Source organism: Plecotus auritus, assembly GCF_963455305.1.
Source record: "Plecotus auritus genome assembly, chromosome: 1".
In the NCBI taxonomy this organism is placed as follows: Eukaryota; Metazoa; Chordata; class Mammalia; order Chiroptera; family Vespertilionidae; genus Plecotus; species Plecotus auritus.
Window position 1 is genome coordinate 237,100,828 of NC_137770.1, and position 24,804 is coordinate 237,125,631.

Below are 24,804 nucleotides of genomic sequence, written 5' to 3' on the forward strand. Positions count from 1 at the left end.
GGGACCCCTCCAGCACTTGGCTCCTGCTCAGCTCTGCTCCTGCAGTTCCGTCCAGGAGCACCACGGTCCTACACTCGCCCGCTTCTCCACACAGCTGGCTTAGACACACCTGCACACTCACCCTGCACGGCCACCTGCCTCTGAGCCCTTGTAGCAACTCTTCTACCCAGTATGGTAGCCACTAGCCACATGTGGTGATTTACATTCATATTTAAATTACATAAAATTTAAAAGGCACTTCGTCAGTTGCACTCGCTACATTATGTGCCCAACAACCACTATGGCTAGTGGCTACCATACAGGATATTACAGACATACCATATTTCCATCATTGCACAAAGTTCTACCAGGCAGATAGGCCAATATCCCCTCCTGCACATTTTCATTCACACGACAGTAATGGAATGTACCTGAGACTCTATAGTCATTAACCAAATGAACAAAAAAGGTAAGTCAGTTAGATAAATCTTGAGTTAAACAGACTTGTATGTATGTATATATGTATCCATGCATGTGTTTGGATTTGAGAACATTTAATCAATTAATGGGAACCAGGAAGCTCTAAGGATGGAATATAAGTATGTAGCTTTTCTCAAATTTGTGTTACCATGACTTTCCCCCCCCCCCCCACAAAAAAAATATCTCTGGCAAACTCTGAACTTTAAGAAATATAGAGAGCACTAGCATTTTTCAAAATAGAGTACATGTATCCTTGAGCACAGAGAAGTGTAATAGAATATATCTGCAGTTTCTCAACTTCCCCCATACAATCTTTCTGAAACCATTCTGCCCAATAACATTCCTAAGATAAGAGTGATGCCAGTTTCACTTTCCCTTTGATAATCATCTCCGCTTTACAAAGGATAGGGTACCTCTCAGCCCACCAGGAACTCGCCATAGGGCACTGCCCAAGGAAACAGAGTCACCAAAGAACAATGTAAAATACTGGTTATCTGCAAAGGCTCTTGCAATCAATGCACATAATCCCAGAGAAGCATTTCCAATAACTTTCTACTTTCAATAACAATATTAAAATATGGGTAAATAATTTTGCTATCCCAATCAATGGTGTCCCAATCAATGGTTCGGGTATTAATGGAAATAATTAATTTAAAAGAAAAAAATTTAAAAACCCACAGATTTTTGGTGGCAGGAAACTTTTTAAAATTTTAATTATATATACTTTTTTTGTAACAAAGAACGATATAATTCTCTGAGGTACTGGAAATTGAAATTCAAGGAGAAAAACATAAGTGCAAGGAAAAAGGAAAAAGAAGGATCTTGTTTTTGTCTTTTAAAATTATCTGTTACTAGAGGCCCGATGCACGAAATTTGTGCATGGGGGGGGGTCCCTCAGCCCAGCCTGTACCCTCTCCAATCTGGGACCCCTCGAGGGATGTCCAACTGCCTGTTTAGGCCCGATCCCAGCTCTCACAATCCAGGACTGCTGGCTCCCAACCGCTCACCTGCTTGCCTTCCTGATTGCCCCTAACCACTTCTGCCTGCCAGCCTGATCACCCCCTAACCACTCCCCTGCCAGCCTGATTGATGCCTAACTGCTCCCCTGCCAGCCTGTTTGCCCCTAACTGCCCTCCCCTGCAGGCCTGGTCACCCCTAACTGCCCTCCCCTGCAGGCCTGGTCCCCCCCTACTGCTCTCCCCTGCAGGCCTGGGTCCCCCGCAACTGCCCTTCCCTGCAGGCCCAGTCACCCCCAACTTCCCTCCTCTGCTGGCCTGGTCACCCCTAACTGCCCTCCTCTGCAGGCCTGGTCCCTCCCAACTGCCCTCCCCTGCTGGCCATCTTGTGGTGGCCATCTTGTGTCCACATGGGGGCAGGATCTTTGACCACATGGGGGCAGCCATCTTGTGTGTTGGAGTGATGGTCAATTTGCATATTACTCTTTTATTAGATAGGATATGTAGATTCCACCAAATACATTTAAAATAATAATGGCAGAATTTTGTTTTAAAGTGTCAAACATTATAGTGCACTGCAAATGACATATTTTGCAACCATTTATAGCTATGGAAAAAAGCATTTGATGCCAAGTTAAAATTGTTTGTAGGAAATATAGGTTTTGAAAATCCCTTCTTTAATCAATAAATCATGGAGAGTCCCTCATCATGTTTGTTGGTCTTTTGAAGAGTTATAATAAAATTAGTGGTTAACCTATGTTGGGTGCTTCCTGTATGTAAGGTAACGTGTTTTACATATATATTTAATTAAACTAATCTTTCCCCCCCAACTTTATGGAGGGATAATTGATGAATATAATGGCATATATTTAATGTGTACAACATGATGATGAGATACACATGAATATTGTGGAATTAAGATAATTAACACATCTGTCACTTCCCATAGTTAACATTTTTGTTTGTGGTGAGATTGCTCAAGATCTACTCAGCAACTTTCAATTATACAACATTGTATTATTATTATTATTTTTTCTCAGAGAGGAAGGGAGAGGGAGAGAGAGAAACATCAATGAAGAGAGAAAATCATTGATAGGCAGCCTCCTGCATGCCTCTAACTAGGGGTCAAGACTGCATGTGCCCTGACCCATGCCCTGACTGGGAATTGAACCATGACCTCCTGGTTCATAGGTCAACACTCAAACCATTGAACCACACCAGCCAGGCCAACGTTGTATTATTAAGTACTGTGATCATACTGAACATTCCATCCTCTCAACTTATTCTTCTTATAACTGAAAATTTGAAGCCTTTGACCTACAGCTCCCCATTTTCCCTTTCCTGCAGCTCCTGGTAACCACCATTTAGTTTTTCTATAAAATTGGCTTTTTAAATATATATATACACTTAATATTTTACAGAGAGGAAGGGAGAGGGATAGAGAGTTAGAAACATCAGTCAGCTGCCTCCTGCACACCTCCTGCTGGGGTTGTGCCTGCAACCAAGGTACATGCCCTTGACCAGAATCCAACCTGGGACCTTTCAGTCTGCAGGCCGGCACTCTATCCACTGTGCCAAACCAGTTAGGGCAAAATTGGCTTTTTTAAATTAAAGATTCCACATGTAATGATTTATCTAGTGTTAACAAAGCTCTTTTGGGTAGGTACTGTCATCGCCTCTGCTTGCACAGGAGAAAACTGAGGCACAGTGTAGCTAAACTGTTCCATAACTGCTGCAAAGTGAGCCTGGTTTTAGCCCAGGATAAGTCAGGCGGGGCCTCAGCCTTCACGCTGTGACCCATGCACACCATGACCCACTGTGACCCCCTGCACACTATAACCTACTGTGACCCATGCACACTATGACCCACTGTGACCCCCTGCACACTATGAACCACTGTGACCCATGCACACTATGACCTACTGTGACCCCCTGCACACTATGACCCCCTGCACACTATGACCCCCTGCACACTATGACCTACTGTGACCCATGCACACTATGACCCACTGTGACCCCCTGCACACTATGAACCACTGTGACCCATGCACACTATGACCTACTGTGACCCCCTGCACACTATGACCCCCTGCACACTATGACCCCCTGCACACTATGACCTACTGTGACCCATGCACACTATGACCCACTGTGACCCCCTGCACACTATGACCTACTGTGACCCATGCACACTATAACCCACTGTGACCCCCTGCACACTATGACCTACTGTGACCCCCTGCACACTATGACCTACTGTGACCCACTGTACACTATGACCCATTGTGACCCAATGTACACTATGACCTACTTAGATACATTTTTCTCACCTAACGGTGCAAACATTGGAAGCTTATCTTTTCAGCTTGGTTTTTAAGCCTTGGAAGGCAAGAACATAACACAAACTTGTATATGTTCCATGATACCTAGGATTTAGTTTTACACATAAAACATGTTTAATAAACATTTGCTGATTATACATTTAAAATTTTCAAGAATTTCTCTCCTCCATATAGTAATGATAAGTGGCCCTCTAGAAAATCTAAAATTAAGAATGACAGTAAACTTCTATCCCATCTTTAGTAAGGAATCTAAATCCATGCATTTGAGTCTGGCCAGTGTGGTTCAGTGGTTGAGTGTCGACCTATGAACCAGGAGGTCAGGGCACATGCCCAAATTGAGGGCTACATCCCCAGTGTGGGCCATGCAGGGGGCAGCTGATCAATGATTCTCTCCCATCATGGATGTTTCTCTCTCTCTCTCCCTCTCCCTTCCTCTCTGAAATCAATAAAAATATATTTAAAAATAAATAAAAAATAAACCCATGCATTTGACTAGAAAACATGTAAAATGTACAAAACAAGTTTAATAATGTTTACCTCTAGGTATTGGGATTAATGATTCCTTTTAGTTTTTTTCAGAAATGCAATGTTTTTTATTGTTTACAATTTATTCTTTAGATTTTCCTATGTTGGGTATATATTATTCTTGTAATAACAGAAAAATAGTTGTTAATAAGATGCTATTGCAAATTCACAAATACATCACACAAAGGGGAAACAAGGGACCTAAGGAAGGAAGGAAGCCACAGCCATATTATCCCAGGAAGAGGGCAGCACGAGAGGCCAGAGGGGAGGTTCGGCCTGACACTGGGGGCTCATCTCCTTACCTGGCGTCAGGAAGCCACAGGGCCCTGGCAGCCCTGGGCGCAGGGCACATGTTCAGACAAAGCAAAAGCAAAACATTTCACTTGTTAGAGGCCATGAGAGAAATTTCCAGAAATTTGCACTCTTCACTTCTTCATGCAATTTAAAGAAACTTAGTAATTTCCAATGGACTATTTCTGCAATTTATTTGAAAAGCCTAATTCTTTACTTGGGTGCCTCAGGTAACTGCTCTTGGGCAAGAGCCCAAGAGTGGGTGGAAACAGTAGTTACTGGGGCTTTTCAGCTATACCTTTAAAATCTAGCAGCAAGTGGTATTTTTTTTCTTTTGAAATGAACATGGCAAATTTTTATTGACAGAAATACAAACGATTAAATACCATACCTTGACATGTGAATTTTTTGGAGGGAGTTGTGAGTAACAGTTTATCTGCCATTTCTCCGGGTCCGGCGCAACGGGCAATTCCTGGTTCTTTATATTCTGACTTCACCCACTCGGATAACCACTGCATGTTACAGTCACAGTAGAGAGGGTTGGCTCCAATTGCTCTGAAAAACACCACACACACACACACACACACACACACACACACACACACACACACACACACACGTACGTGTATTATTTCCTAAGGAAACATAAAGCGATGCTCAGTAGATATTCCCTATAGATTTATTGACAAAAACAACTTAGAAGAAGATGAAGACATTGGGTTACCCATTTTCCTGGATTATGTGCAACTGAAATTTAGTGGATTGTCACTAGTGTTAAGGAGAACCTGAAATTTAGACAGTGTCCAGGTATTTGCAGAGACAGGTTTACAGTGGGTGGAGATCAACACTTCCTTCATTCGCCAATGATGTAATGAGAACCCAATCATGATGTTGGGGTTCTGGGGACCCCAATATGAAGCCTACATTACTTTTAACTCCCAAGAACGCCTTCTGTGAGGGAGATTAACCTATACACACACGTGCACACACACTTCCTTTAGAAGTGCTCTAGCAGAAGGATTTACAAGAGGACTGTGGACAGAGGATAACTCCTTGGGGGACTGGTGGTTAAAATGTCTAAGCCTTTAGATGAGTCAAGTAGGTGGGAAAGGCTGGTGAGGCTGTTCCAGGGTACAAACCAGTGAGCACATGGGTACAAAGATGAGAAAGTGCCTGGGAAAATAGAGATGCTAGTTCGCCAGAGCTGATTTAGACCGTCATTGGATGAAGGTCCCTTTACAAAGTGTTTCATTTCAGAACTTTGGTTCCTACTCACACAAGCAACGGTAGCAACAAGAAAAGTAATCAAGGTAATAGCTAACATTTACTGCATCATCCCATAGGCAGGCCGTGTATTTACATGAATTACATCATTTTATCCAAAAGAGCAACTCTCTGATGTCAATAGTATTAATAAAGCACTTTACAGATTATGAACCTGAGGGCAAATAAGTTAACCACTGGGTTTGTAAAATTGCCAAGTTTGGGCACAAGAGATACATAAATCAGCATTTAAAAACTGATTAATTCTGATTGATAATTAACTTCAGATTAATAACATTTTAGGTCTACAGTCTACACAAAATTAAAGTTACTGTTTTATTAGAAAACACGCAAAATATGCTTGTAAAATACTTTACAATACTTTACATTGTAACTTTAATGCCCAACTCTAACCAGAAAACTGGAGTAAATGTTATGCTCATATCTGTGTCAGATTCAAACTCTTTTTTCAAATAAAAAATGAGCACAATGATGTTTTTGAGTCATTTGGTCTCTTCCTTAGTGACACTTGCTAAGTCCTTACTATGTGAGGGGTGCAGCAAAGAAAGTGAATAGAGCTGAGCTGTTTATAATCTAGGGAGTAAGAGACAAACGCATACATTAAATACATGAGTGAACGGAACACAGGACAAAGAAGTTCAAGTTGCCCTCACTGTGAGCGGGGTGGCCACCGAAAGGGATGTTCCCCTGAGCTCGAGCCACGCTGCCGAGGGAAGCCCTTCCTGTGCCATCACCCTGACCTAGCGGATGGGACGGCTGCTTCCTTTCTTACGCTGCACGGTCTGGTCTGCCAGAGAGCACCACAGTCATGCACCCAGAGCTACTGGCTCTCATTAACATCGTGTCTCAGGCAAATGACACCCTGAGTGGTCCTGATGTTGACTTTGAGGTGCTGGGGTTCAAGTATGGAAAACATGGAGGTCTTGCCTCCTGCGACCTAATTGTTTAGTTGGAAGGAATATTAACTGTAGGCACCAAACAATCAGATGGGCAAACACCCGCATGGAGAACACAGCCCCATGAGACACGTTCAGATGTAGCACGATTGACAACTAACTCCTATCCTCCGTCCATCCCCCTTTCTCAATTTGCTACAGTCTTATCTTGGGGCTTGGTGGGTTTGGGAGGGAAGAGCAAAACCAAGAGGGAACATGGCAGGCAACCTCTCTGGGGAAATGGGAGCCCAGTGACACTGATATTTAAGCCAAAGCAGAGAGCTGCTCCCCAGGAATGTCCATGCAGCCTGCCCTAGGAAAGCTGTGTTTCCTAGGACCATTCCCCCAACTTCCGTCCAGGTTGGCCATGGTCTTAACAGTACAAGTGAAAATAACAGAATCATGAAATTTGACCCAGCTGAGTTTTTAGACACCATTTATCCCATATTTTTAATTTTTAAAATTGCACTTCCAGGAAATATGGAGGTACAAATGGCGGCTATAGCAAAGAACACAAAGAAAAGTGTTTCACCCAAATGTGAGGATTTGGCTATTGCCCTCTACCACATTATAGAGTTGTGATCTCTGCCTCATTTATTTCTGCATGGAACCATAGTCATTGCTGAGTAATATTTGCCTGTGTGAGGCAATTAGGGAAGGCTTCATGGAGGAGGTGATACTTGGGATGTGCCTTAGAACAACTGGGTTTGGAGAGACTGAATGGAAGGAGAGCCAATATTTTAGCATCAGAGAACATCAAGAGCAAAGGCATTGGCTAGGACATTGGGTAAGCAAAGAGAACTCAACTAATGGGGAGTATGGGCCAAAATAATAAATGAAGGCTATCTTGTGGAGTTCACCATATCTACATTGAAAATCTTTACCTTTTTTTAAAAATGGAACCATTCACATGTGATGATGTGACAATAAAAGGGACAGCAGAGGATGCGTGTTGCAAACTTGCTTGCCAGGGTCAGTTGGAGCCTAAACCAGCCTTGGGCAAACTACGGCCTGCGGGCCGGATCCGGCTATTCTATCCGGTTTTCTTGCTCTCCTCTCCGCTCCTTTACTTTGAATTTATATTAGTTCACACAAACACTCCATCCATGCTTTTGTTCCAGCCCTCTGGTCCAGTTTAGGAACCCATTGTGGCCCTCGAGTCAAAAAGTTTGCCCACCCCTGGCCTAAATCCACATCACGAACTAGGTACTCACAGATGTGATAATGCAGAAAGATCATTGAAAGCACCTTCAGGCACAACAGAAATGTCATTTCCATGTAAAGAACTAAAACAAGAAAAAAAAATTAAATTTCCTATAAATCAGAGAGTTCAGAAAAATCCCCTTGTATGTATATGAAACTTCAGTTGATGATAAGCATTTTAAATCAGTGCAGACAAGATGGTCTAGGTAGGAACTAACTTTTTGCTTTCCGAAATAGATACCAAAGCTATTTATTGACTAGCCAGTGGTTCTCAACCTTTCTAATGCCATGACCCTTTAATACCGTTCCTCATGTTGTGGTGACCCCCAACCATAAAATTATTTTCGTTGCTACTTCATAACTGTAATTTTGCTACTGTTAATGAATCGTAATGTAAATATCTGTGTTTTCCGATGGTCTTAGGTGACCCTGCTGCTGTAGAGCCTAAGACCATCGGAAAACACAGATATTTACATTACGATTCATTAACAGTAGCAAAATTACAGTTATGAAGTAGCAACGAAAATAATTTTATGGTTGGGGGTCACCACAACATGAGGAACTGTATTAAAGGGTCGCGGCATTAGAAAGGTTGAGAACCACTGGCTAGTCAATAAATAGCTTTGGTATCTATTTCGGAAAGCAAAAAGTTAGTTCCTACCTCAAGTCATATGCATAAAATAAATTCTAGGTTGAAGAGTTAAATGTAAAAATAAAACTGAAGTGTAGTAAGAGAAAATACAGAAGAGTTCCGTTTTATAAACAGGATAGGAAAGGTTTTCAAAATCATTGTGTAAAACTCAGTAACCATAATGAAAAGGAGTGACAAATTTTTGACAACATTTAAGATATGTTCATACTATAAAAGATTACATATAAAGAACAGGATGAGAAATATTTGCAGCACATATAAGATACGAGGGATAATTCCTTTGTGAAAAGACCTGCAAACTTAGAGTCAAATGCTAGATGCACGAAGATATGTAAGTTAATAAGGAAAATACAAAGTACCCAGTAAAACTTGGGCAACGGTATGATCAGACTCATAGATTAAGCAGCACAAATGCTCAATAAACAAAATATATTCAAATGCTCGAGTAATTGGAATTGCAAATTAAATCAGAAAGGGGAAATAAAGTTGCTTTTGTTATATGATGAAAATGAAAGGATTGATAATATCCAATATTTTCAGGAGTGCTTTAAAGCAGATACTCTATTAAATAGTTGGTGGAAAAAATAAATTTGTAAATTGTGTATTCTCCCAGTACACTTGACATTAACTTCCCCCGCAAATCACTGCTGAAATACTAGCACATTTCTACCAAAGTGTGGGCTGTTCTTTAGAGTGATGAACAGAATTATGAAAATTTGGAAGTGAAACAAATGATAGTAAAGATGTGACCAAAAAAGAACAATTCCTATTATGGCTTTTAAAATTGATATAGCCAGGGAATATGTATATCATCAAAAAAACCAAATGTGTTGCCCTCGCCAGTTTTGCTCAGTGGATAGAGCATCAGCCTGTGGACTGAAGGGTCCCGGATTCGATTCTGGTCCCGGGTTGTGGGCTCAATCCCCAGTTGAGGGTGTACAGGAGGCAACCGTTCAATGATTCTCTCTCATCATTGATATTTCTCTTTCTCTCTTTCCATTCCTCTCTGAAATCAAGAAAAATTTATTAAAAACAAAAACAAACAAAAACCAAATGTGTATAAGAAAGGACCAGAAAAGAACATCAAATTGGATATTGATAAATTCTTGGGGAGGGTACTGGGCTTGAGGATCATGTTTTACTTTATATACTTTAAAAATTCACTTATTATGTAATCAGCAAAGACAACATTTCCTACATTTATTTCAAAATTAGTTGACTCTATGTAAAGCATACCTCTAAATATTGTATATTATCAAATAAACAACTACAGCAAAAACATGACAGAAGAGAAAATTAATATTGTCCAAATTAAAGCTGATGAACAATGATGTAGTTAGATATGGTTTCCAAATTTGTAGTAAATCCTAATGCATATAACCGAACACACCCCAGGATCGACAAAGCAGTTAAGCCAGTAGTAAATAGACAACTCAATCCCTGAGAAGAGTTTCTATGTTGAACATCAGATGCTTACAGTAATCGAAGAGACTTCAATCCATCGAAGGTTCGCGGAGGAATACATCTCAGACGGTTGTAACTAAGAATCCTGAAAGCATATAGAAGCCAAGTGGTCTTACTCAGGCATCCCAAAAGGGCCGGATGTCATTTTTAAAATAAAGTGGCTAAGAAGAAGGTTATTTTAGTATATTATAAATTGAGAATATTGACACATAATCTATACAGGCAATCCTTGGGTTACGTCGGATATTCGCGTGACATAACTCGTTTTTTTGCCGTAAGTTGGAACTCACCTACATAAGCACCTACGTCACTCACATGGAGCACATACACAGCAGTAATGAAGTGACACAGTAACAAAATTTAAAAGAAAGATAACAATTCCTGACCTTTACTTGTGGTAAATAAATAAAAAACATAAAGCACATATGTACATACCTAGAAATAACGGAACTTTTTTTTTTTATAAATACTGTAAATGGGAGATGGTGACGTAACCACGAAACGACGTAAGTCGAGTCTGATGTAACCTGAGGACTGCCTGTACTAATAAAAGCCTAGGTGGCCCTCGCACCCTCATGTCATCACAAGATGGCTGCCACAGATGGCTGCCCCCATATCATCACAAGATGGCTGCCCCCACATCATCACAAGATGGCTGCCCCCACATCATCACAAGATGGTCACCCCCACATCATCACAAGATGGCCACCACAAGATGGCCACCACAAGATGGCCACCACAAGTTGGCCTGCAGGGGAGGGCAGTTGGGGGTGATCGAGCCAGCAGGGGAGGACAGTTGGGGGCAATTGGGCCCAGCAGGGGAGGGCAGTTGGGGGCCATTGGGCCAGCAGGAGAGGGCAGTTGAGGGCCATCAGGCTGGCAGGGGAGCAGTTAGGCGTCGATCTGGCTGGCAGGGGAGTGGCTAGGGGGCGATCAGTCTGGCAGGTAGAAGTGGTTAGGGGCAATTAGGCAGGCAGGCAAGTGGTTAGGAGCCAGCAGTTCCGGGTTGTGAGAGGGATGTCCTACTACCAGTTTAGGCCCGATTCCGCAGGGTGCAGGCTGGGCTGAGGGACACCCTCCCAGTACACAAATTTCGTGCACCATGCCTCTAGTATTTAAAAAAATATTGTACTGTTTTATGAAACCACCTATATATTTCCTAAGTACAGACCAGAAGGCTTCCTAACTCCACAGGTGCTGATGCGTCAACTATGCCCTCCTGAAAGTGACCTTCTGCATACATTTGCTTAAGCATCTCTCCTAACCCCACCACAGGTGTAAATATCCCTTCTGTCTTTTATAGAACCCAACACCTTTTGTAATGTCTGTGTTTGTTGGCTGATTGATGTATTATTTGTCTGTTTCTCCCAGCAAGTATTTACATTCCTCAAGGGTAAAAACACTATCTGTCTTGTTTACCAGGAATGTCCAGTGCCTAGAAAATGCACGGTGCCCAGTGAATTATTGAAATTCAGTACCGCACTTTCACACTCACAAGGTAAGGAGCTGGGTCATGTTGCTGAAGCTCTGGTTAGAAAGGGTGCTTATTCGGTTGTTACTTAAGTCTCTGAAAGAGAAAAAGAAGGAAATGGAGTCTACTGTTAGCACAGAAATGGAAATATTCATGATTCATAGAAAGAGAACGTCTTTTTGTTCAAGGTCATAGCAACAATTTTAGCGCTCAGCTTTTTTCTGAAAATAACAAGACATCAGGCAACTTTCTGGAATACACTATAATGTTATTCACGACGATTCATGCGCCTTGCTTTGGCCAATGAGGTATAGGCACCAGAGCCAGTTTCACTTCAGAAAAGATTTAGAGTGAGCTCACTTTTCCCATGTCCTTCCTCCTCTCTCTCCTGTAAGACTCGTGACCTTCCCCAGACCCTGTGACTATTGCCTGGTCCCAGAACAAAGGTATGTGGAGGCCAGTTACAATGGACACATTGTATGAGGGGAAAAAAATCCTATGTCTTTGAAAGTTCCATCAGTTACACACATACTTATCTTCTTGGGAATATATCCTCGCCAATATATCCTATCTCTCTCGCCCTCTCCCTTCCTTTCTGAAATCAATAAAAACATATTTTAAAAACCAAATATATAAATAACAGGAAGATTCATGAATAAATAATTTAGGGTTTAATTTATGTTCATTTATGTGTGTGTATTTATATTCACTAAATTTTTCTGAAGTAAAATATATGAATCGTTAAATGCAAGATCCAGAATAGCTAACTATCCATTCCTTTATTAAAGCAGCAAAAATATCACTAAAATGGACCAATTAAATTATGAAAATAGTAGGGATGTTATGGAAGCTCTAAAACCCATGTTCTCAACTGCTGAAGTACTATACCTACATTTTAAAGGGAAATAAATATATCTATATCAGCAAAATGACTCCTTGGTAAAACCACTAGTGGATCTACAAATTCTCATTTTTGTTTTCAAATTGGTTTTAAATAATCATGCACTGTCCCACAAATGACCCGATTCTGCTGAAGTGACCCTTTGGAAACTGCAGCAATTTAATGGTTTATTTAACAGAACAAAATGCATGTAAATGCTTCTTGCTGCTGTTAAACAAATAACTAGGGCAGAACAAGGCGCCTTGGAGGGTATTCCTTTTTCCTTAATTTCATAGTTTGTTATCCAAACAGGCTATGGATGCTTCTTACAAAGTGTTTTCCTGTATTTTTTAAGGAAAATTGAAAATCGTAAGCATCATTTTAACTAACCTCCACCTCCCTAGGGCAGCGATTTTCAACGCTTTTTCATTTCATGGCACACAAACTCATTATTAAAATTCTGCAGAACACCAAAACTATATTATAACTAGAGGCCCAGTGCACAAAATTCGTGCATGGGTGGGGTCCCTAGGCCTGGCCAGCAATCAGGGCCAACTGGGCAGGGCTGGAGAGGAGGCGACAGTCACCAGGCTGGGCGCGGAAGGAACAGATGCCAGATGCCGATCCTGCCATCGTTGGCGCCCCGCCACCGTGCTGTTCCCCGCCTCCCCCCTCCTCCTTCTCTTGCCACCACACCGCCACTGCAGTGGGTGGGCGGCGGGCGGGCCGATCAGGGCCTGCTGGCTGGGGGGAGGGATGGAGCATGGAGGTCGGCTGTCGGCCCCAAGGAGGGAGCTGGCCCTTGGCCCCCCTGGGAAAGGGGCTGCATCCGCTGCCACCCACCCCTGGTTCCCCGTCCCAGCCTGGGACCTGGCCCAGGGGAGGGACCGCAGGAGGTTGTCCAGCCGTGGGAGGGTGGCTGTGGGAGCACACTGACCAGCAGGGGGCAGCTCCTGCATTGAGCGTCTGCCCCCTGGTGGTTAGTGCGCTTCACAGTGACGGTCGTTCCGGTCGCTTAGGCTTTTATATATATAGATATTTGCCGACTTCACAAAAAATAGGTATACCTTTGTTGTTGTTAATCCTCACTCAAGGATAGATTTTTTTAGAGAGTGTGGAAGAGAGGAAGGGAGGGAGGGAGAGAGGAAGAGAGACAAAGAGAGAGAGAGAGAAACCAATAATGTGAGAGAGACCCATTATTGGTTTCCCCCCACATGTGCCCCAACTGGGGCTGGAGATAGAACCTGCAACCCAGGTACATACCTCTTGAGTAGGAATCAAATCCATGACCCTCCAGTGCATGGGCCGACATTCCAACCACTGAGAAACACTTGCCAGGGCAGAAATAGGTATAATTTTGATACATTCAAAATTGCTGGCTATTGTTGTGTTAGCTATTGTCGTTTTTCTAATTTGACAAACTAAGGGAAAAGAGATCAGTCCCCCTGGCTAAAGAGTCAGGCGTAGTATGTTTTAAAAATTCTTGCAGTACACCACTTGAAAATCGCTGCCAGAGGGTAATGTTTACCTTGAGAAATTCAACATCTTCTGCTACCTCGGTTTCTAGAATTCACTAATTAGGAATAACCTCCTTATTATAGGAATAATAGAAATCTGTCCCCTATGCCAGTCATATTTACTCTAAAACCAGATAGACTTAAGCTTAAGATAAAGTATTTCCCTTTACATTCACTATTGTTGCTAATATTTTGTTTTGTGAGAAATGTTATCAGTTTCTATCAAGGCTACTCTAAGTGTGACATTATATCGGGTGAGGTTATATATTTTTAAAAGTATTTGCATATAACTAGATAGAAATTTTTGTGTATTTAAATATAATCTTATATATACTTTAAAATGGTAAAAAAGTTATTTACATAAATGAATGAAAAAAGATATTATCTTAGGACATCAAACCAAACTAAAAATAACCAAAAAACAGTGTTTTGAAATTTATACTCAGAATGTCAGTGTTTTTGTCACATTTTCTTAAATACTGTAGAAGTAAACATAGATTTTATAAACTGAATTTGAATACTTGAAGCCCATAACAATTCATAATTTATTATATAAGAGAATCAAACATAATAAACTGGATTTATGTTTTCAGTGGGGTTACTATCATCTACCATCTTTTGTTTAAAGTCAAGAATAAAAATATGTTTTTCTATCTTTCCTTGGCTTGTCATAAAATAACCCATACTCATTATGAATAGTAGTACCCTTCTTACCAAATCTTTACAATCCTTTGGTACACAGACTTAACCGTATTTGTACTTTGACGAGAGGACCTTTTCCAGGCCTTGCCATGGCCTGACTGATACACAGTGAAGCCAGATCTAGCGATCCAGAACCAGGTGAGCGAGGGGGAGCCTCTGACTGTGAATGAATTATATTCTCTGAAAGGCTCACTACATCTCTGGCCCTTGCTATCCCATTTTCATGAAATAGAATGAGAAGTCAAAGGCAGAAACATACCGTACGTTACTTACATAAGTGTTAAGTGTTTGTAGTTAGAGAGTTCCTTAGGAACCAGTGTGAATTGATTCCCATCCAGGTACCTAAAAACAAGGAAACAATATTATTATTATTATTATTATTATTATTATTATTATTTTAATACTCATTTGAGGATATCTTTTCTGTTCATCTTTAGAAAGAGAGAGAGAGAGGGAGGGAAGGAGGGAGGAAGGTAATAAAGAAAAAAAGGAAGGAAGGAAGGAAGGGAGGAGGGAAAGAAGGAAGGAAAAAAGAAAGAAAGAAAGGTGCATAAATGTGAGAGAAACACATTCACTTGTTGCTTCCTGCACACGCCCAGGAAGGGGCCGGGGATCAAACCTGTAACTGACGTATTATGCCCTTGACTGGGTAGTAAAATACGGACCCTTCAGTCCATGGGCTGATACTCTAACTACTGAGCAAAACCGGCTAGGGCATATTTTTAAAAATAACAGTAGTGTATCCTAGAATAGTTGAAGCACTTAGTGATTTTGACTTCAAGATGTCTGTCCATACCCCAGCCGGCGTGGCTCAGTGGTTGAGCGTTGAGTGGTTTGATTCCTGGTTGGGGCACATGCCTAGGTTGCAGGTTCGATCTCCAGTGTGGGGCATGCAGGAGGCAGCCAATTGATGACTCTCTCATCATTGATGTTTCTATCTCTCTCTCCCTCTCTCTTCCTCTCTGAAATCAATAAAAAATATTTTAAAAAATTATGTCATGTTCCTAGCTGAGATTGCTATTGAAGAGAAGAAAAAGAAAAAAAAAATGCTTTGTTCAATCCAGCAGATTGTTTTGTGGATCACTTGGGCTAAATTCTAAAATCCAGGAGACTTGCGAGTCCAGTTCTTTGTGGTTTTCTAAGAAGGCAGGCATGTGTCCAGCCATTTTCTTGTCAGCAAGAAGGTTCATTCAAATAACCACATTTGTAGTCAAACTCCAGTTTGCTTGTGTTTATGCGGAGTCAGTACGATGAAAGGCACTCACTACGGGCAGAACCTTGCTGCAGAGGGCGAGACCACCCTTTACCGCCGTAATATTAGCATATTAGTAAACAGCAATGAATGTTTTAAAGGAGATATTTGGAAATTTAAACAGAAGTAGATTTCAATTAATAATATTTTAAAATAGTTTTTACTATTGTATATCTACTAGCTGATATTACTTGTAGGAGGTTTCTTAGAAAATCACATTTACCAAGTGCACAAAAATAGCATCTATATGCAAAAGTAATAATCAAATAACCACACATAAGTAAATTGTGCCTTTCTGAGCAGAGTCAGCAGAATAATCAGAGAATAGATAGGCTCAGGGCTAACTGGCAAGACACAAAAGTAAAGGAATGCTTAAGTATCCATGATGACACACACACACACAAAATTCTATCTCCTCCCAAGGTTGTTCTCTCCCAGAATATGGATGGGGAGGGGTAGACATTCTTTCATTAACTTAGGCCATCTGTATAGAAGTGTCCACAATCAATTCTGGCACATGGGGTATGTGACCCCGCCCCTCTCCCCAGTTTTGTGGTCAATCTCAAGATCCAGGGTTGAAGTTATATTTGTGCAGAATATAGCAGTAGCTGAGAAATTGCCTAAGATAACAGTCTATTTCAACTATTTCAAAATGAAAGCAGTTATAAACAAGTCACAAATTATCAAAGTACATAATAAATATTTGATTAAGAACCAGCACATGAGATGCGTCCTTATGCCTACTCAAAATTTCTGTTTCAACTCCTCTCCCTTTCTTCCTATAGATAAATGTTTTCTTGTTACCACTAGAGGGCAGCATAATCACATGTACTTCAACACTCTCCCTTCATTCCAGAATGTAGTGCTATGCATGTTTACATGTAAAACTATCCATGAGGGAAATTACATGGAACTGATTAAAAATAATAGATACCGTTTGTTTAACATTTTCCACCAACATTATTTCACCAAATTCTTTAATAATTCAATAAAATAAGCACATGGCATTTTTCTAATACAAGCATACGTATATTACTGTAAAGAGAAATACTGCTGACTCAGTGTGGTTCTAAGAATAAGCTCTCTGGGGGAGTAAACCTAGAATTTACAAGAGATGAGTTCATTTTTTCATCTCTGTAATCTATTTTCTTTAGCAAAAAAAGATTACTTTAAAACATTTGTAGAGAAATAGATGGAAGACTTGACTACATGATAAAAGAAACACGGAGATGACATAGACAGGACATGGATCAAACAGGTTCTCAAATATGATTTAGTAAGAAAATTAAAGAATGCTAAATATTTTAATGATTTTTAAAACACACTTTTATTGATTTCAGAGAGGAAGAGAGAGGGAAAGAAAGATAGAAACATCAATGATGAGAGAGAATCACCGATTGGCTGCCTCCTGCACACCCCCACTGAGGATGGAGTCCACCACCCGGGCATGTGTCCTGACCAGGAATCAGAACCGTGACCTCCTGGTTCATAGATCGACGTTCAACCACTGAGCCATGCCAGCCAGGCAAATTTTTTTCAAAAAGCAAGGTCAAAATTATTCAACGGGAACCAGGTAAAATGACTAAGAGTCAGCCAGTTAAATGGTCCAAGAAGGGATTTAGCATGAAGACAATCTGAATGGTATGCTATGTCCTTGGTGGGGTGCCTAGAATCAATGCATACAGACTATTCCATGGGCATCTAGCTTCCCAACTCTGGACGAAGGGTAACCTTCTGAACTAAATACACATTAAAGTGAGAATTAAGTCTTTAATTAAACACCACGCACACACAAAACAGTGCTTATCGCTAACTAACAACTGTGACTGGTAGTCAGAGAGAGAAACCGATCACCTCAAACTATTCATATGTGAGAGGAACCTTCTGTGCACACATGCTAAGATCACACGGTTTCTGTCTAAGTGGTCCATTCAGGACCAAATTGAGATTCATAGAACTGCACAGGATTTGAAAACAATATTTTTGACAACCGAAGTGGCATCTTCTTAAACCTCATTAAAAATGCTTCGCGTGGCCCAAAGTTTATCAAAGCTTCTCATTGGGGGTGCTTGGATGCATCTGTATTAATGACAGGTACGCATTTGCATGAGGTAGAGTTGGACTTAAATTGTTTTTGATGTATGGTTCCATACGGACAAAAATCAATGAGGCAAAGTGACTTGATTGCATGTCAGGCATGTGTACATGGCCCTTGGTACCCAGACGAAGGAATGGAATAGAACACCCACGCATTACCATTTAAGCAGTCTAGTCTCTGATTTATTCCACTCCCGACACATAGCACCACAGAGCACGAAGCAGCTAAGGAGGTGTGGGTGGTGCTTAGTGTCTGGATGTTGTGCATTGGCAATATAATCTGTCGTTAAATTCAGTAATGAAAATGTTAGAGATAATTGGCCCCACACCTTTTACAAACGGAGGGACTCTGATTCAAGACCAAAGGGCAGTCACACATTTCTTTTTAAGGATTATGTCAGCTTTTCCCACCTCCCAGATGTTAATGCACCACGTATGGTGAGATGTTCTCCCAGGAGACGCAGTGGTAAGGGATACTTAACCAAGTGGGATATGCCGACACTGTAGATAACTAAATATACAGCATTTCCCACGGTGCACTGCATGGGACATTAGCCTTGCGACATACTCCATGGGGAAAGGGCTACAGGAATAAGTGTGGGAGCTACCTCACATTTTACCATCCTCTCTTGGAGCTCCACAGTGCACCTTGGCATAATAAAGGCACTGAGAAATCCTGCAGTGAAAGAAGAGAAATGCACACAACCGGCATTTCCCAAGGTCTCTAAATTAGCTTTTGTATTATTTGTTTAAGGCTTTATGTGGTACTAATTAATGGCCCCTAGAATGTAATCTGCAAACAGGACTGTAAAAACTTTGGTGTGAAGCCCATTTCCCTTGGAGTATGACATAATAATTATTCAGAAAAGAAAGAAAGACAAGCTTTACTTACAATTCAGTGACATCTTTTGGGATTCCTTTGGGCAAACCCTTCAAGCCCTTGTTGCTACATCGGACCACTGTATCCAAGCAGGTGCACTCGGCGGGACAGCGGGACAGTGGGGAACAGCTATTGTCATCATTTCCTAAATTGCCAAAAGATATATAGGAAAACCCAGATTTGCAGCTTTGAAGAGGTTAGAAATGATTTTATGGCTTTAAATTAACTTAACAAGCACCCATCTCGGGCCATATGATCACTAATGTGGAGGGCAGTCAGGATTTATAGACATCATACGTTTCATACAGCTCAATTTCCAGACATCCTAGGGCAGAATTCCAGAAAATAATGTCTAATGTGTATCATCAATACAAATATAATAGTTACTGTCTTTGTGCAGTTATTTATATAAATTACACTTTTAATTAGAATATATGTGTTAACTGAATTAAGGAGACGGACGTGAAGAGACATAAAGGGACAGAGTTACTTCAAATGTTTCGCAAAAATGGTGTGGGTCCCTCATTTTAAAAATTGTATTTTTATTGATTTCTGAGCGGAAGGAAGAGATAGAAACATCAATGATGGGAGAGAATCATTGATCGGCTGCCTCCTGCATGCCCCACACTGGGGATCCAGCAAACCTGGGCATGTGCCCTGATTCAAAGCCTGACCTTCTGGTTCATAGGTCGATGTTCAACCACTGAGCCAGGTCAGCCAGGCAGGGTCCCTCATATTAAAGTATGAGCTCAAATAGTTCTGCATTCACTGGCAATAATTACAGAACCTGTTTTGCCTACTGACAGGGTTACTCCAATAAAATGCCATGATATATAGAGTGCATGAAAAAGCGAAAATTATTGCTTTTGTTGGATTTACTAGCATTTCTATTTTAGAAGCCAATTGCTTTTCTCATTTGGAAATGATAGCTACTAGAAGAGATGCTTAGGGTAATAAAGAAATGTTAAAATGAAGCTGTAAAACAGTATCAACAGCCAGTTGGAAATTGGAAAATCTACAGCCTTCAAAAGCACAAAGTCGATTTGGATAGGAAGGTGCCATCTGAGAAAGGAAGGGTCCTCTGGCTAAAACATAACAAAGCAATGAAAAAGATGCGCAGGGACTATCTTTGGACAGTTACGCAGGTCAGCTGCACCCTTAGCATCAGCACAGTCCCCTGGATGCCTGGGGACCACAGATTGGGCGCGGCCCCCTTACCGTCGTCGCAGGTGAAGTCTTGAATGGCCACGTCCTGGATGGGGATCTCTTTGAGGAAGTAGGGTTTCTGACAGCGAGGGTTGCCCGTTACAATTCTTTTCTTCCGGAGCCATTCTCCCAACCAAGCCAGGTAGCAGTTACAGTTGAAAGGATTGGCCAAGAGGTTTCTAAGCCGCATGCAAGCAATCAGAGTTGAGTTCAGTCAGGGTTTCACCTCCTTATTTCTCAAAACCCCATGCTCCCATTTCCCATACGATTTCTGCTGCAATGGTTCCTGACGTTTCATATTCCCCTCCAGGCCCCGATTCATACCCCATCACAATATATGGGATGCACTTTTTTTTTTTTTTTTTTGCTAAAGTATTTCTGTGTAAAATTTACAAAATTATAAGACTTTCATATACGGAATTCTTTCAAATAATTTCATGCGGAAAAATAAAGCGAAAGCAGCAATTTAGGGCTTATGCAGTGGATCCTGAGGGATAGCTCATTAAGAGATCATTTAAACTTGTCTGAGGTCTGAGCTGCTGTCAGACCCCCCTGCCCTGATAATGCAGCAACTTAATATAAAGATGAAGGCTGATTACCTTATATTATTGAGTTTAACTTGACAACAGCTATTTCATTAATTTGTCATTTCAAGATTTCCATTTCTTATTTTCTCAAGAGAATAGGTTTCCCATCGAAGCTGACAGCTGAGTTGATTAAATGCCAGTTATAAAAATGAATTCACTTCTACAAATCTCTGCACTTTTGGCATCTCACCACTTCAGCACAAACCTATTGACGATCCCATTATTTATAAACATGCCATGTTTAATATGCACAAATTAGTCACCCCATGTAAAATGTCACATTTTATGTGGGAAGGGGATTAAGTACTTTCCTGATGGAGGGATGCTTTCCTCAAATTATTTCCTCAGCGACTTGAGCTATGTGGAACATGCTCCCCCACCCCCTTCTTTTTTCGTTCTTTCTAACTACCTTTAGAGTTAGACTAGTATGTCACCATTACTGGGAAATCTGATTTGATTTGTAAGATTTATATTTTCAAACACTGCTTCTTATATACTGATATGCAATATGCCTGCAATGCACTGTTTGGAGAGTGGTGTGTGTGTGTGTGTGTGTGTGTGTCTGTGTGTTTGACACTTTCTAGGTTCTATGTCTAGACGTAACCTACATAAAATATCCTTCTGGAAAAGCTCAACCGATTTCTTTAATATTTTCCTAACGTCACAGTTAATGCGCTCTAGTGAACAGCCCTTCTTGCAGGTCAGGTCACCCCGATGCAGCCCCTGTCACTGTGAATGGCCCTTGAGCATCAAGTGGTGGAGACGACCCTATCAACTCTGTTTGGATGATGCTTATACTGAAGAGATGCCCATGCAGGAACACTCGGGGAATTCTACAACATTTCCTTTGCTTGCAGCACAGTCAAGTTAAAAAAAAATTTAAATTTCTAAATGAAGCCACAGCACATTATTATAAAAGAAACTGACTGAACAATACCATGATCTTGGTTATATTTTCATATAAGATAGTAGGTAATCTTTTTAGAGAAAGTTAAAGTAAGTTTAACATGAAGAAATTTGTCTTAAAAACAAAACAAAAAAACAAAACAACACCACCACTTAATCCTTGATCACATTTTTATGAAATGCCTAACAGTGCATTGAAGTGCTATCAGTGAAAGTAATAAATGTAACACAGAGGCCCAAGTAATACACAAATGAAGACTATTTTTCATACTCACAGAGTAGATAAGGAATGGAGAGTGTCAAAGGCCCCTGGTGCAATCGTAGTAATTTGGTTATCATATAAGGAAAGCAGCCGCACAGAACTCAGCCCTATGAAGCTGTCATTCCCCACACAGCTGATGCGATTACTTCTCAACATCCTGAGGGGGAAAAAGAGAACATTATTATGGAGATAAAGCATCAGGCAATCACTTTTGCCTATTTGAGGACCAAGATAACCCCCTTTGCAAATCTGTAGCGGTCAGGACTGTTTCCTGAATGTTCTCCAGTCATTAGGAATCCCTGTGGCTATGTACTGAGAGCCTTGTGCAAAAATAAAACAATGATTACACTCGGTTACAAAAAGCAAGGTGAACCTAGGTGTGGATTTACAACCCCACCTGGTGAGGGTAAGATGCATCCCTGGGATGTCATAATTTTGTTTGCCTGATTACATAATGTCCTAAGGCACCTACAGCTCTCTAAGCCCGTAAGGTCCTGTGATCTGAGTATTCACTGCAGTACTGCATTGAAGGTTGAACAGAAAGGAGGCAGAACAGAATCAATAACCACAGCAGATGAAGGACTTAGGGCATCTCAAGGACGTATAGGCCAAGTCAATGTCAACATCGGCAGGGGGAGTCAAACTTGACCGAACATCCATAGAGCTTGCACACATAATTTTAATTATGAAAACTGTTTCATTGTTTTAAGGCCAGATCTTAAAAGAAGCAATAAAGATCCCAGTTGTTCACAGTGAAATTGAAATGGGTCTTCTCTTTAAACAATTCTGACCTTTATTTTTTTAGTCATTGCCATTAACAGGATTAACACTGGCTCTGTTCTTTTTTTTTTTTTTTTTTTTCTAAACTGATTATTTGTGGGGCTTAGAAAAATTACAGAAGGTTTCTAAAATCCCTATGTCAAAGTGAATTGTTGCCATAAGTCTTACTCAGAAATGCTGAAAAGTTCATTTCTTTTCCTTAATTTTTCTAAACATGAGTTGATGACTCTGAAGATTGCAGGATGTAAAAAAAAAAAAGAGAGACAGAACAAATGAGAACAAATGAACACTAAAATGTTCCTTTAAAATCCTAGAATATCCTAGAATAAATAAGAAACATCCACTTCCGCATCCTGCCAAGTGATGGGTAAGAAGAAAGGATGATGCCCTCCTGAAGACACCATTTTGTGCTATGGCCCAAAGACACAACAGGAAGTATTTCTATCAGCACTGCCCTTCACCGTAAAGAATGAAGAGCACTTGGTCTCAATCTTGTCGGAGGAGGAACGCCTGGAAGGAGGTGAAGAAAGCTTTGCTTTCTGTCACTACAAAAATCCCTACCACATTTCAGCTGCGAACGGGGATTCAAACCAAGACTCACTGAAATATGGACATGGACTGCTAAGAGGTTTAGTAGTACCAGAGGGTTAAGAACTCGGGGGGCAATAGGGGTGTCTTGCAAAAATCTTTATAACTCCAAGCTGAAAGTTACCACTGAGAGGAATATAAGGTCCAGATAAACCTGCTTGAGGCCTGTGACTACACCGAGCTTGGCTCTGAATGCTCCATTATGTTCATTGTGACACAGTGGGATTAAGTAGTGAGCCAGTTGGATGTCTGGCTGAGGTGCCAAAACTTAAGAGGCACAAAAACAGGGCTAGAAGCATAAGGAAGGAGAAAGATGAATCCTGTGAATGAAACTAGTCAGAAGAAATGTTTGGTAAGGTCTTTGCTGCGGTGTTAGGAACGGAGCTGTGTTCCTCTAAAATTCGTATGTTGAAGCCCTGATACCCAATGTGATTGCATTGGAAATAGGGCTTCTAGGGAGGTAGATAAGGTTAAATGAGATCTTATAGGTGGGGCCCTAATAGGATAGGACTGGTGTCTTTGTAAGAGAAAGGGACACAGAGGAAAGGTCAATAAAAACACAGTGAAAAGATAGCAATCTAAAAGCCAACAAAAGAGCCCTGGCCAGAAACCAACCCTCTCAGCACCTTGACCTTGGACTTCCAGAACTGTGACAAAACAAATTCCGGTTGTTTAAGTCATCCGGTATGGTTTCTCATGAAGGCAGCCCAGGACAAACCAATACAGATGGAGTTACAGTTCCTGCCCCTCCTGCTGCCCGTTCAAGGAGAAGGTTCCAATGACAAGGAGTCCCTCGACTATTGTCTCAGAAGGAAGAATTCTGCTTTTTGCAGGTCTGGATTTTGCTGAGTTACCTGAGACAGCTTTGGGGTGGGGAGCGGGGGAGGAGTAGATGCAGCCACCGGTGGTATAACTTTTCTGCCTTCTTCTACACACTCATTATCTCTGTCATAAAAGGCTGAAGAAATATTTGAATATTTGCATAACATCTTGAAAGAGCTCCAAGTTACCCATGAGAGGGGTCAGCAGGTGGCAGCTGGGTCCTGCCGGATGGTTAGGTTCCAGGCTGTTCCTCAAGGAACACAATTCTACTTCTCTGGGCAGAGGCTGTTCAGCAGGATTTGAAGCTGGGATGCTAGTAACATCCCCACTGACTGGAGGGAAGCTCTCTGCCTGTGATAGAGAGCAGGCCCTGGACTTCCAGGTGCTCAGGGCCCTGGTTGTGGCTCTAGGGCTGTGGGAGAGGAGAGGGTTTAGGGGAGACAATGGAGTTGGGGCCTCTCTCCACTGCTATTGCCAAGGGCTGCAGCTTGGTGACAAAGAGTTTCCTGCTGTCTTCAGAGTTTGCTTTGTGTCTCTCCCAATGTTCAGGCCACCACTTTTGTCAAACATAATTATATACTTTGGAGATAATAAAAAGTACACACGTGCTCTGTAGAAATTCAAATAACTCAGAGCATTGTCCTTAGGAATCAATCCAATTCCATCCTTCTTGGCCAGCAACCTTTTAGAAACATACAGAATTTCTTTTCCCCAAGCTCACAACCCTGGGGCAAATAAGTACA

The 24,804-nt window shown here is 41.2% G+C and overlaps 1 protein-coding gene across 7 annotated transcripts in view; it reads right to left on the bottom strand.

Annotated features, from left to right (window-relative positions):
* Window positions 1-24,804, bottom strand: part of SLIT2 (slit guidance ligand 2) — a 359,996-nt gene that overhangs the window by 66,162 nt on the left and 269,030 nt on the right. For all 7 annotated transcript variants that reach the window (XM_080648170.1, XM_080648169.1, XM_080648167.1 and 4 more), the window contains 8 exons: window positions 21,885-22,028; window positions 20,129-20,295; window positions 18,923-19,055; window positions 14,955-15,023; window positions 11,607-11,678; window positions 10,125-10,196; window positions 8,007-8,078; window positions 4,965-5,128 (listed from right to left, as the gene is read on the bottom strand). In XM_080648170.1, the coding sequence (XP_080504296.1) occupies window positions 4,965-5,128; window positions 8,007-8,078; window positions 10,125-10,196; window positions 11,607-11,678; window positions 14,955-15,023; window positions 18,923-19,055; window positions 20,129-20,295; window positions 21,885-22,028 (893 nt within the window). The remainder of the gene's footprint in view (window positions 1-4,964; window positions 5,129-8,006; window positions 8,079-10,124; window positions 10,197-11,606; window positions 11,679-14,954; window positions 15,024-18,922; window positions 19,056-20,128; window positions 20,296-21,884; window positions 22,029-24,804) is intronic.